The 14163-nt window shown below is 40.1% G+C and overlaps 1 protein-coding gene across 1 annotated transcript in view; it reads right to left on the bottom strand.

Annotated features, from left to right (window-relative positions):
- LOC124164280 (potassium voltage-gated channel subfamily H member 4) overlaps positions 1 to 14163 on the bottom strand; it is a 561414-nt gene that overhangs the window by 70486 nt on the left and 476765 nt on the right. Inside the window, exons 11-12 of the mRNA XM_046541531.1 lie at positions 3708 to 3803; positions 680 to 833 (exon numbers count right to left, since the gene is read on the bottom strand). Coding sequence (XP_046397487.1) covers positions 680 to 833; positions 3708 to 3803 — 250 coding nt within the window. The remainder of the gene's footprint in view (positions 1 to 679; positions 834 to 3707; positions 3804 to 14163) is intronic.

Here is a 14163-nt window from a genome sequence, read left to right as displayed (position 1 = left end):
TAAAATATTATTAAAGATAAATGCATATTTTGTCGGAAAAATTTGGCGTAAGCTTAAAATTCTCATTATCATTGCATCAATATTTCAGATTACATATATTCGCATGCGCCCAATGAATGAATGAATGTGAAGAATCTCAAAGGTCGATTCCATAAATACTCTAGTAATATAAAATCTACGGTCGATTCCCTGCTTCACTTTCCTGAGCGCAATTTAAATGACCTTTTCTTGGATTGGGGGAGCGAGCGAATACATCGCGCTTTGAGATAATGGTCAGGGAGACTGAAGCGTGGCCGGACGACACGGATATTGTGGTCAAAATTCTACGGTCAACTGCTCATATGCAAGGTAGGACTTGAAATTCCACAAATAAATAGGAACTTTTACAGTAATGCAAATTCCTAAGTGCTGAGATGTTTTAATGATCAGAAGGTGCCCACGTTGCGTGCTAACATCAAATCATGCCTCACATAGAGATTTGGTCCGTTGATCATTGTGGTCCGTTTCATGATACTTTACTACAAAACTACTGGAACGATTGCGCCCTTATGCAGTTTCAGTTTCTCGCTCATCATCGTCAGGGTCACTTATCAAAGCGCTCGTGTTGCATCATTTAAAGAGATTAACCGCGTCCAATGACTAACACGATTTTATGTGTACTGACTAATATTATCCTTACCGAGAATAGCGACGACCATTCCCTCCTGGACGACTTCCATGGATCCGTTGCAGATATAGTAGAGGGAGTGGAGGGCGTCGCCCTTGTGCAGCAAATATTCGCCCGGGGCGCAAAAGTTGGATCGGATGTGAAGGGACAGCAACTTCAAGCAGCCCTGTCCACAAAAAAGATGCATTGTTATACACACGGATCCTCTCTTACTATCCACAGCGGATGCTTTTGGACTCGTTCTAAAAAGAACTTCCCTCCCGGATCTAGAATGGAGCATGCGTTTATGTTGTCAGATAACCCAAAAGCTAAAGGGCCGCATACAAAACGACCTTCTCCTCAATCCTTGTCCTTTCTAAATTTGAAGACCCATTTACTAGCAATGGCCTTTCTTCCAGGGGGTAGATTGGAGTTAATCCAACTCTTGTTTTCCTTCATTGAAATAAGTCCTGGAAGTTAGGGATATGTCCTTGCAGTTGTCTCGTACATCATCTGCGTAGTTTTTATCGCTCAGCACCAGACCAGCACAACGATGCGGATATTTTGGCGTCTTCTTCTGCCTGGCAGGTCGACGTAGAGTTTGCTTTCCATTTTTATTTACTTTATCTTCATTTTAAATTCCTGTTGCAATCCCTATCATTTGATTTGAATTTTCATCTGTAAGTTCTTCCTTGACGTCATGTACTCGTTCGCTCTTTCGTGGCTCTTCTCCGTGATCCGCGAGACATTCATTTTGTGCTCATTGTCTCAGCTCAAATTGCCTTCGCCTCAATTCCGTTTTATGTCCAGACGAAGCAGCTGACAAAACTTTGCATTGAAAAAAATGCAAAACGTATAACTGAGATTCATTTCTATTCGCAACAGCAAACATTTCTTTTTCCATTATAATTAAACCTTGCAAATTTTTCCAAAGAGAATAGTAAAACCATTAATTTTCTGACCGAAAGCAAATCGAAACAAAGTTCAGGTATAGATAAAGCATCGCTGATCTATATCTAAACTTCCTTTTAAAACTCTGATAAATTTAATTTCCTCTTTATGTGTATTTAGCCTCTAGACAAGATTTAGCTACTTCACTTTTATAAGTGTGTTCCAATTTTCTGAAATTACCAAGAGGTATTTATTTATAGTTGATCAGATGTTTAGATGCTCCAAAATCCAATGACCAGTTGAATGACCTTCAATTGAACTATCTGCACGTGATACTAAAAAGCTAAATCCATTTCCCTGATGGTCAATGCTCACGATCGCCGAGTTATTGTTTCCTGGATTATTCGGTAGACAAATGCGCAGTTGAGCCTCTGGTGTCCCCGTTTCCCACATCGATGACACTTGAAGTGGAATGAATTCCTGGATTTCATTGGTATTTTTTACTATTTTCTGAGGAGTTTTTTCACTTTGCCTTTGTAATGTTGAGCCTGAAACGCGACAGGAGGCGGTGCATTTTCTCGTTTTTTCCCGTAGTCTTCCTTCCGCTTCGTCCAGCAATCTGTTCATCACGACGCCCACCCAATGTGAGATCCTTCATCGACAGCGTCTCAAAAGCAGTGACCATCGCGTCGCAATTAAATGGCATCGTCGAGAGAAGGTGGCCCACGGCGTCCGATTCTTCGACTGCCGCTCCAGTGGAACGTTGATCTCTAATCAGTGTATTAAAATTCAAGAAGTGATGAACTAACGTATCATTCGTATGTCATTATTGTTAACCACTTTCTCAGAAGAAACTGCCAAGCAATTCCTTTTATTTTAAAAGTGTTGCGTAGAGATGTCCATGTATCGGAATAGGCTAAATTATCTTTGTGTATTTCAAATGATTGTAAGCAACTCATTGAATAAGCTGTGACTTACATTATCGATCTGGTTTTGCTGAGTCAATTCTTCTTCCCTAGCCGTACGCTCTGAATCTTCTCTCCGTCCACAAATTATAATCGGTTAAAGGATGATTCTTCCACGAAAGATTACGATTCCAGTTCTTCCGAAAGCGTCTCCGTCCGAAATTACCAACTGATAAAATTTGTTCCATCGAACAATAGGATTCGATATTTTTCCGCTTCTGTCATCTTTAACATTGAGATTCCTTTTTCATTTTGAAATGAAGATTGGATTCATATCCTGTTGATTTCTATGGACTTAAGATTTTGCGTGCCATGGGCGTAATATTACGTCCTGCTAATCCGCTAATCCTTGTGAGGATTGCCATGGACGTAATATTACGTCTATCTATTTAATTTACTTTGTTTGCGTGAAGCTGTAATATTTCGCCCGTGGTACTTTTCCAGTTTACTGCTTAGTGGTTCTGTTATTTCAAAAATTAACTGCTCGATGGAAAAAGAGTTCTTTTAATGCCTTGAGGACGGAAAGCCCTCTGTAGCTAACGGCACCCTTATCTAGGCCTACTTTGTGTGAAAATTCTTTGGAGGAAAGAACCGTTCTTTGAGGGCTCAGTGACCTTTTTTGTCATCCAGGATTTTGAATGATTTGCTTGGAACAATGCTATTGTATGATTTCCATGGTTTAAATAGTTAAAATTCAGCGTAATAAAAATATTATGCATTTTATGGCGGTACATCATTTGTTGCAACTTTTTTACTTTTCAAAAACAGTAGGTTTTCATTATTAAAATATATATTTAAAAGTTAACAACAAATGTTATTAAACTCATTCACAAAGAAGACGAAAGTCCATTTTTATTGAAGTAAACATCGATATAAACATATTTTCGATGCTAATGTTTAAAAAAAATTTGCTAATTTAATAAAAATGGCTGAATTTTTCAGTAGGGCTTTAAAATTAGCGGCCGGCACTCAAAGTGTTAATATTTTGAAAAGAACTTCCGATTCGAGTGCTGAGCTTTGTTGGGTTTCTTTTGTCAGAAGGAAGCGGAAGAAAAAAATACAACAATTACCACCATGTTATTTTTAAAAAGTCCAAGCATTAAAATGCAATCTCAACCCTTATTATGTTTGTTATTATCATCATCATGACTATTGAAAATGAACACGATTGAATTGGTGTATTTGTGTGCTGTTGGATACTTCACCTGTGGTGCTCCTTCGAATATCGGCAGAGAGAGGATTTCTCGGTGAAGATGCATGCTGACGTCACCTCGCAGCTCTTCCGGGAACTCTTTTAAAGTCTGCAGTGCAAAGAACACAATTGTTAACTCAATTTCACGATTTCCTGGTGAATTACAGTGATCAACTCTTCTCGGGTTATACACTGGGTGAGTGAAATTATTACTGCCGAAAGCGAAACGTCAGTAGTGTAAAAATGAGGATACTGGGACAGTCGCCATCTTGGATTCTCCGCCATCTTGAATTTTTCGATTTGATATATCGATTTAACGAAATCCGAGCGTTTTGATTGGTTGTTTGTGGTCACGTGACCTATAGTGGCGCCTCGTGGTGGTTGAGGTGATGAAACAAATGAATAAGAGGGTGCGCTTGGTTTATGAGGTATTTTTTCGCGCACTTTTTTTGAAATGTATGGATATCCCAGCGTTTTGATTGGTTGTTAGTGCTCACGTGACCTATAGTGGAACCTCGTGGTGGTTGAGGTGATTAAACGAATGAAAAAACAATACCCTGTTCTTTTTTTTCAAGGAGAAATCAGAACAACAATTTTTTTTAAATGACTAAGTTTTCTTTATTCAATATACATCCATATCGTCCTCAAGTTGAAGTATAAACTTAATACAACGCAGACGGCTACCTTTCTTAGCCTCAACGGTAATATAATTCACTTTTGATCGTTGATGGTCAGTATAACACACAGGTTTAGGACCGTCAGTGGAAACACATTTAAGTCCTTTAGCGTAGCATCGAGGCCGGATGCTTTCGTACACATCACACCAGATGATTGGGTGCTGCTTTTCCGCAAGGCGCCGCTTTTCCGGATCGGTGATATCATCCTGATGAGTTATATTAAATCTCTCCACTACACCACTCTCATTCTTGAAACCTGAGAATATCGCATTCTCTCCGATATAAGTAAATTTCCTCTTCTCGTATCGGAATACGCAGATGTGCTCTTCCTCAAAATACAACGTGAGCACAAAATCTTTACCTCGATGAGGGATGTGTATAATGTAAGTATCAGGATCTGACTGCCTCTCCACCCGGAGGTCAGTATTCCCCAGGGTGGCTACAGGATAACCTCGCAGCTCAGCAACATTTCTGGAGGTCATGTTAGCTTCGAGTGAGTGAGCGGCTGCAGAAGCTCTTAGCATCTTAGCAACAGTTCTCGAGCTAATGTCAACGTTGAATGAGCTAATAATCTCGGGGACCACGTATATATACACTTATTAGTGAGACAATAGGGAGGGGAAGTTGATTGGGGATGCTGGGATTTCCCCGCTTTTGCTACAAGCTTAGTGATTAGCTGTTTGAAAGTGTGGTGGATTGCGCATTCGTGAGGGTGAGGTGGGGAAGTTATTTTTTAAAAAAAGAAACACATATGACGAAATAAAATAATTATATTTTTTTTTTATCATTACATTGTACATCAATAAAAACACCAGATTCACATAAGTAATTAATCCCCATAAAACATTATTATAATGAAGAATAAGACAGAAATCATATAAATGAAAAAATCTTTTTTTCCACATAGTAGGTCCATCACCATTTCTTTGAGGTAAAGGAAATCACATCACTGATAAATGTATATGTTTCACTTCATTGTCACAGTCTCCATCACCGCCAATATTTTGTTCTTTGACACATTCGAAAGAAGCCACTTTTTCAACTTGGAGCAGTTTTTCACAGCACATGCGAAATCATCCTTCCTATGAGTCAATAAAGAGCACTCAACTCCCGATGATTCAAGTTTCTTTAGAGAGGGAACGTTAAAATATTTTTCCAATTCAAACACCGTACGATCGCACGCGTATGAAAGGAATTGACACTTTTCCACACCCTTTGCGAATAAGAAGTCGTACGACCTGATTTGTTCCTTCAGAATTCTGGGAAATTCCTCGTATGATACTGTTCCCGCATCAATGGGAATTCCATGGTAAGATCTCACCAGCCATTCATTTCTCACATTGTCGTCGTCCAACTGCTTATCGGAAGGCATCTGGAATACCCACGACTTTCGTCGGTCATATTCGAGATCCTCGATAGCAAGTTCGCGAACGATAAAATTGTTTCCCCCATCAACGAGCGCTTGGAAATCCAAGACCGCAGCCTTTATTTCCTTGCCTCTACTGGGGCACTGTTCAGTGTGATACATCCTTTGGGAATGGTATTCTTAACTTGCTGAATGGATTCTCACCAAAGGTGATACACACCTCATCGAGGTTGAAATCTTCCAAGGCTTGCAAGATCCTACTCAGATTGTGAAGCACTTCACCTCTTCGATTTTCAAGGTAATCTAAGATCGCATTAATCTGTTCAAATGAGTGTGTAAACGTCTCCCAATCAGAGGCGTTTAATGGTACACGTTCTTCCCCCAAAGTAATGTGAGGTTTACCAAAGAATTTGGGAAATCGGATTAATGATTTCACATACGCAGGTTTCGCTGCACCTTTGAAGTAGTCTGTTATTGCAGGTTCTTCGCAATCTAGTTTTGTCCACTCATGCGCCTTTAATTTCACAGTCTTCCCCAACGATGAAATCACCACACAAGGTCCGGAGAGATAGAGTGAAGAGTCTATGAGCCAACCAATTTCAACTGATTTGCTTTTGCCGATGGTGATGGGTGTGTCGAGAATTGATGTATCAACTTCCACGTCTTCTTCCTCAGATTCTGATGATGATGATCTCCGACGTTTCCCGTACGACTCCTGCATCGTAACTGACAGCGTCTAAGGACGTATGTCACTTAAATGCGGATTTTGTTTTTTTGCACTTTTGCGAGCGCGAATGGCTCTTTTGCTCATGGATTTTCTTTCTATCAGAGCACAACACTTTTGCGAGCGTGGATGACACTTACGTCGTCTCCTAACTGATCCAAACTCTTCAGAGAAGAGGCGAACAACTTCACAGTCGTTTAATTCAGGATTCGGGAAAAGGGAGGTGAACTGAGATAGGGACCCTTTGGTGGACTTGAAGAGAGCATACAGACAGCAGTATTCACCACAAAGATCTGATTCATAATTTTGTAAACGAGTTCGGTTAAATTTCACAGTGAAAGGTTGAAGAAAGGTAATTATATCTTGAACGAAAGGAGGGAATCCATAAGAGTCAAAATACTCGGCCTTCTTTCTTGACTTAGGGACATTAACTGCAACCCAGTGAGTTCCTGGGCTACCAGAGGGATCAAAATTTATCACATAAGTTCCATAATTAGGATTACTGGGAAGTTTATCTGAAGGAAAAACTCCGCGAAAAGACGCTCTCGTGCGAGAGTCTTTTGAAAGGGATCGCTCGATGTCTTCTGTTTGCATGCTTATTCATTACTTAGACTTTCTGTACCATAGCAACTCTATTAAAATCAATGGCGAGAGCTGCTTCATATTCGGCATACACAATTGCTGTGACAGCATTGGGTAAAGCATCCTTGAATGTCATCACTAATCGTATATTGCCCGTCTCCGGTTTGGATATATGATCATCGTTTCCACTTTTGTCTGGAGTTAAATTCCAAACAAATACAGAGCTCCCATGGGTGAACATGTGTAAAGTTACTTGATTTCCCCAGTCGTTATGATGCACACCTAAAGCGGAATACAGTTGCCTAAAGGGCTGTACGGCATGATTGCTCGAGCCATCGTAAGACATTTCAACTTCGTGAGGAGTACCATTGGCGTACAGACCGCATTTGGTCATGCTGTAATGATTCAAGCTGAACGGGTTTTTAGACCTTCTACCATGAAACGCATCATCATCTACTAATGCTACCATTAATGTGATTGGGAGTTTACCTAGTATGAGATTATCACAGGTTATTTCCGAATTCCCTGCAGAGACAGAAAACGTTTTAACCTCAACGTTCTTGTATGGATAGAAAGCGACCTCACCCTTCTGCATAAGTCGATTATGTGATAGAAGAATTGAAGGACTAATGTCAAAATGGGGTACTTTGAGAGTGGCTTGGGTTATCTTTAGAATTGATGATCCGCTTTCACCTTCTTTAATGTAAAACTCAGGTTCGGCCAACTTGAGCACTATGTCAATTGAGACACCATTAACGAGGTAGTGTGGGAGATTGAATAGATCAACGTGTAGCTTTCCTTCTAATTCTCTCTCATTACTGTTTGCAAACCATTTCTTTCTAGCTAAGAATCCCTTATTATGCTCTCCTTGCTCATTCAAATTATCACCGGTATCTAAACACCACCCATCACACTCAAGGTGTGTACGTGCGGCATCGTTACCATAATTCAGCAAATTTTCAAAGTATGCGGCATAATTGTAATTTTCAGAAGATGTCATTCTGTCCCCGTTAAAGAATACGTTGCATTGAGAAAACATGGAGTGGAGGAGATTATTGACAACACCGGGTTGGTCCGCATCGCTTGACTTATAATCTGAACCGTCCGATTTACATAACTTTACTCTGACATTTAAGACAATTCCACTAAGATCCTTGTATAGATCACCGTTGTCCTTAATCGAAAATCTCAACTCCTTAGCACCATCTAGAGAGGAAACGGGCTTGTATTCTATAATTCTATTACCAATAATGCTCGTTTGTATAGGCGGGCGTTGGAACATTTGCAAACACGATGGAATGTACTCTGACATGATGATAACTCTTCGACGACTGATCGTCTATTAAGCAATTATATGAAATTACTCGCACGCTCCGCGCGCTCGTTAAGGGGCTCCGCCCCTTAAAAACCCCGGTTCCGGCTTCGCCGTCTATATTTATGTTCGCTCGAAGACTTTTTAAGTTCGAATAATCTCACCTCAGCTATTCTTCGCCATCCAGGGGGTAGGGAGGCGCCCCACCCATTCCTCGGAACGGCTTCGCCGTTCCTCGCTGAAGGGCGGCTTCGCCGCCCAGGGGTTCAGTGTGCCCCCCCGGGGCTTCCCCGCTTAATACTCGGAACGGCTTCGCCGTTCCTCGTCTAAGGTCGCCATAGCCGCCCAGAGGGCAAAGGCATTTCGGAGCTGTTTCATCGTTTTTTGTTTGAGGGGAGTCCACAGCTTCTGCGCCGCTTGAACATCGGGGCGGCTTCGCCGCCCGAGGGTTACTGAAGCTCCTCCTCGCCTACGCCAGTTACTCCGCGGAACGGCTTCGCCTTTCCACGTTCTGGGGCGGCTTCGCCGCCTTGGGATTGAGGATTTTTTTTGGTGATGTTCCAGGAGGTGATCGGGGGTTTTCTGGTATTTTTCCCGTATGGTTTACGGTGGCTCGCCCTCACCAAATATTCCGGATCTAGAGCTCAGAGGGGACGGGAAGTGCGGCGTAATGTTTGAGAGAAGTTCCCAAATGGGAGACTTAATGGCACATTTTACATTTGGGGGGTATTTCAGGGGGATTCCGGGGGTTTATGTGTGTATTCCAGGTGGTCACCATCCGTTCAAATAATTTCCGTGGGGATGAATCGTTGGGGGCGGTGGTATACTCACGAAAAGTACACAAAAAGTAGAGTAATATGCAAAATTTTATTTTTAGGGGGGTGTATGTGGGTTTACCGGGGGTTTATAGGTTTGTCCTACCAGGGGTCATCAGTCGTCGACATCAATACCGTAGTGATGAGTGGCAAGGCTTGCGATAGTGGCGGATTCGTGACGAAAAATACCCGAAAAGGCTACTTATATGCAAATTTTAATTTTTAGAGGGTTTCGGGGGGTTTAAATATGACGATACCATATGGTCACATTCATTTGCTGTCATATCTAACAGTAGTGTGCCCTATGAACTCCATATTTCAGGAGTAATACAAAAAAAAAGGAAACCAGTCCCCGAAAAAAGTGAGTAGTGCCCGCCATTTTTATTTTTTCGCGTTTAAATCCATTAAATCATTTACTAGATGTTTATGTTTTCTGAAAGACAATTGATAGTTGTATGTAACTACAAAGTTTGAAAGAAATCGGTCGGGTAAAAATTGACAAAACCTTGTGTTAATCTTTTGGAAATCGTAATTTTCGGTGATTTTCGGAATACTTTAATTTTTTTCTGAGTAACCAAGCACGATGAAAGAAAATTGTTACCTACATTTCGTAGACGAAGTAATGAGCATATATAATATTCATTTTCGTTATCCAACACCTTAAATTAAGTCGAGGGGAGGGGAAAGTTTGATTTTTTATTCAAAAAATCAATTTTTGGACGCCATTTTAGCTGAAACCTTCTCAAATGGAAACTAATAAATTTACTTAATTACGTGCCTACGTTCATCAGCTTTCAAAAAATGCATTAACAACTTGGGTATCACGCACGGTTCGCGCGCAGTAAAATAAAAACCGAAATACTGTCACCGGAAAAAGCCCGGTTTCGGCCATTTTGTCGTCCTAGCGACGACACGTGGCGGAAACTTCCGGTTTTCGGATTTTTCCTCCGGATCATTTCGGGTTCCCCGTACGCGTGCCAAATTTCAGCTCTCCAGCACTTCTAGAAGTGGTCGGGAATTTGTATCCATGAGTCAGTCACCACAAGGGCTGTATATAGATGGGATTCAAGTATTTATCCAAATATATCACGTCCCTTACGTGATTGCCTCTTTTTGCCTGGATTTTTTTTGTGTTTTCGTAGACCCCCTCCAATCTGCTTAGACTTCTTACTTTGTTTTCTAGAGCCAGTGTGGTTTTTTTTCTTTTTAATCGCAACTTTACGAATTTTCGCCCGTTTCAAACCTGATCCGCTCATTTCCCCAATTTTACTCTCTAATTTTGTTTTCAAGTTACGAACAGCTTCTCCAGAACGTGTTTGTAAGATTTCTTTGAGTGATTTACCGCTGTTAATGTCCGATAGAGCTTTTAACCCAGCCTCCTTAGCCTCTTTTCCAACAGCTCTGGCACCGCTAAAAACTAAAGGTCTGACAAATTTCCAAAGACCGCTGAAAAAACTTCCCAATCCCCTGCCTCTCTGTCTATATATACTCGCGCGATACACTGGGCCTAAATCACCACCAGTCTGAGAAAAATATCTCATATATCGATCCACATCCCTCGACATCACGTCTATGAATGAGGCGTGTATTATCTTTTGTATATATTTATGAATGCCTAACAAAGTGTAGTACTAAGGTTGCAGGATTCACGCTGGATGTGAATGGGAAAAGCTCACCCATCTTATCTCTTAGTTCAATACTCACGGTATCGAATTCTCTCTTGGAGAGTGGAATGTAGTATGGCGGATTGAATAGTTGATGGTTTCCCGAACCAATATTTACTATCCTTATGCATGAAATTAACTTGTCTCCGACAATTTGAGGGTCTACCAAGTCCGTGTAAACAAATACTTGCTGAAGTTCATCATTTTCATTTACCGCAGATCTTTTCCGTCTTATCTGTTTATTAATATGCATTGCATTTGTTAAGAGATTATGAAAACCTCTCTGAAACTTCTTTGGGGTGTTTTCATAGAGCGTATTCAATAGTTCAATCAGGGTGTAACGAGCACAAGCCAACCGTACAATGTGGTTAGTAGCCGTAACAATTATTGCTATATGTTCACAACCTTTACTGGATGTGATATCTGCCTTGCTGAGGGATGCTTTTTTATCCGCATTCAACGAATTAAAGAATTTCTCCACAATTATATCAAATTCAGTGCGATGTAAGTCATTGCTTAAAGATTTTCTCATATCAATGAGCATTTTATCAAGAATGTATGTATGATGATCGAGCAACTTATAAGTTACCCCCTTCACAATCTCTATCTCAATATATTCTCCATCATACTGACAATTTCTCGGTGGTGATTCAAAGTCTGGTAGAATAACTTCCACAAGTCCCACTACCCATTTACCGGCAACTTCCACTCGCTTTTGTAGTTTTGATCGAAATTTGGCTATCGTGTTCAAATTAGAACCCGAGCTATCACTCATGAGGGTCACGTAGAAATCTCCTTGCTCCATTATTTTAACTTGTTTACTTGAGATGCTGCGATCCAACTGTTGAAATCATCACCATACCCCACCCATTTAACCAAGTACTCAAGCTTCTTCCCAGTGCCCCTACTCTTTAAAATCTTTTCTATTTCATATTCTTTATTCTCGCTAACTTCCGTCTTTGTCAGCTCTGAACCGTAGAATTCACCTTTTATACGTTTATCATTTAAATCATTTAATTGATATGTAGGAACAATTAAATTTTCATTTATTTTAACCACTGTGAAAATTTCCTTGGAGAAATTCTGAGTATAACCCTTTGTGAAAGGCGATCTTTCTTTAGATATACGAACAAAGTCTCCAACAGAGAAACGAGGTTTCCTTTTTTTATCACGTGACGTTAAACGAAGCGCTACTTGGAATGCGTTTTTATCACTCACTTTAGTAGGAGCTATACCAATACTGGAGTGATAGCGCTGATTGTAAGCATTTACGAGTTTTGGTAATGCGGTCAGATAGGAACGTGAATTTGATTTAGTGAAGTATCGATACATAATACTTTTTAACGTTCGGTTGAATCTTTCCACTACGGCGGCTTTTACGTCAGGATTGTTGGTAGTGTAGAATGTAATTCCCCGAGAAGTAAGGAATTTCCTAAATTTTTCGTTATTGAATTCTTTTCCCTTATCGCTCTGAACTTTCAAAGGCTTTCGACCATCTTTTAAGATATTTCTAAAAGCTCGAATAACATCATCGGCCGACTTACTTTTGATGGGCTTTACCCAGGCATACTTCGAGAACACATCCACCACAGTGAGAAGATATTTATATCCGGAGTTATGTTTTTTCAAATTCTGAACATCATTCAGATCGCATTGCCAGGTATCGTCAATATAAGACACTGTGTATCTATTCCTCTGAAATTTCTTTCGCACAGGTCTGTGTAAAGTGTACGAATCCTGAGCCTCCAACCACTTTTTCACATAGCTTCGCGGGATTTTTTTCCCTATACCCTCCCAAAGTCTACCGACCGTTGAATAACTGGCGGGATTTCCAGGATCAAAATAGGTTGAACTCAAGAGATTATTAATATCAGTTTTACTCAAATTCCCATCATCATTTTTGTTAACTTTTTTTTTCTTCGAACGACTTTTGCTTTGTGGAGTTAAACTTAAGACGGAGAGAATATTTTTTTCGGTTTTTTTGCTCGTTTTCTTCGAGGTGATTGGAACAGAACTTTTATTTCTCTTTCGGGAGATGAGTCTTCTGACTTCACCTCCGCGGAGCTTATCTCTCTCTCTAGATTTTCCAACAAGTCCTCCATATTTCCCGCTCTTTCCAACGTTTTTTCCCATTGTTCTCCGATTTTGCGATTAGCTCGCAAAATTTTTCTACCACTGTTGGAGGTTATTTTTTTCCTTTTTAAACTCCTACTTCTTGTTTTCAATTGTTTTTCTTCATTGACATTAGCAGCTGAATCTTCTAAGAAAGAATATGAAATGGGCCCACCTCGTTCACTCACTGCGTTTAAATAAGAATCCAATTCCCGACGATAATGATGCCACTTTTTAGTGTCATCCATATCACTTGATAGAATCTTACGCATACGATCATCTAGATTTGTGATGTTAGTTGTTAATCGCTCTTTCTTTAACGAGGACGGTTCAATGAGAATCATCTTTTTCAGACTCATTATGCTAAACCGGCTAACTTACTTATTAGACCACCTAGCACGGAACTTACTAATAAGGATAAGAAACCACCTTTCTGTTGTATTAAGTTTCGTTTCTTGCTAACAGTGATTTTTTTACAACTCAACTTTCTGAGTAAGTTCTTGTGCTTTCCCAATTTCTGTTCTAGCGACTTTTTAATCCTATATTTTCCACTTAAAATTAGGCTACAACAATCACCCAAGGCTTTTATTTGATCGTCACTCAGCTTACTAATTATTGCCTTTCGTAACTTAGGTTCAGCAGTCTTTAAGAGTACGAAAAGATGTTTGTTACGTTTCAACCTCTTCATATTCCGCAGTATTTGTGGGTACAAATACTATCGCTTTGCATTCGTCGAAAATTTCCGTTCTAAATCGAAGGAGATCGTTCGTTTTCTGATGAAGGTCGAGGAGTAAGTAAGTGAATGGTCTGCATGTCACTTCATTAAATATTCTTAAGAGCTCATCCGGTTTTTTGGGATAAACTTGTCTAGCAAGGTGTGAGAATTGTGATTGATCGCGAGGGTTCTTAAATACCACTAAGTACTTCACGTTAAGTGAAATAGTACGTGCTTGTGGGCTCTGGTAGAAAACATTCTGCGTTATAAGAATGACTGAAATACCTAAATGATGTGAACCTCGCGTGAATACTTCGGAAATTCTTTTATTGTAACAGTCATACATTAAATCATCTATTACATACAGAGTGGGCATCTTATTCTTGCTTCCTATTTCAAAATTTGGGATATCATTTCGAAACATTACAGTGGTATTCTTGAGCGTGTTTAACTCTTTATCTTTAGGTCTGCTGTAACGATTACAGCACCAAATAATTTTTTT

Source organism: Ischnura elegans, chromosome 8, assembly GCF_921293095.1.
Source record: "Ischnura elegans chromosome 8, ioIscEleg1.1, whole genome shotgun sequence".
In the NCBI taxonomy this organism is placed as follows: domain Eukaryota; kingdom Metazoa; phylum Arthropoda; class Insecta; order Odonata; family Coenagrionidae; genus Ischnura; species Ischnura elegans.
Note: the sequence above shows the minus strand (reverse complement) of the source record. Positions and strands in the feature narration are given on the sequence as shown.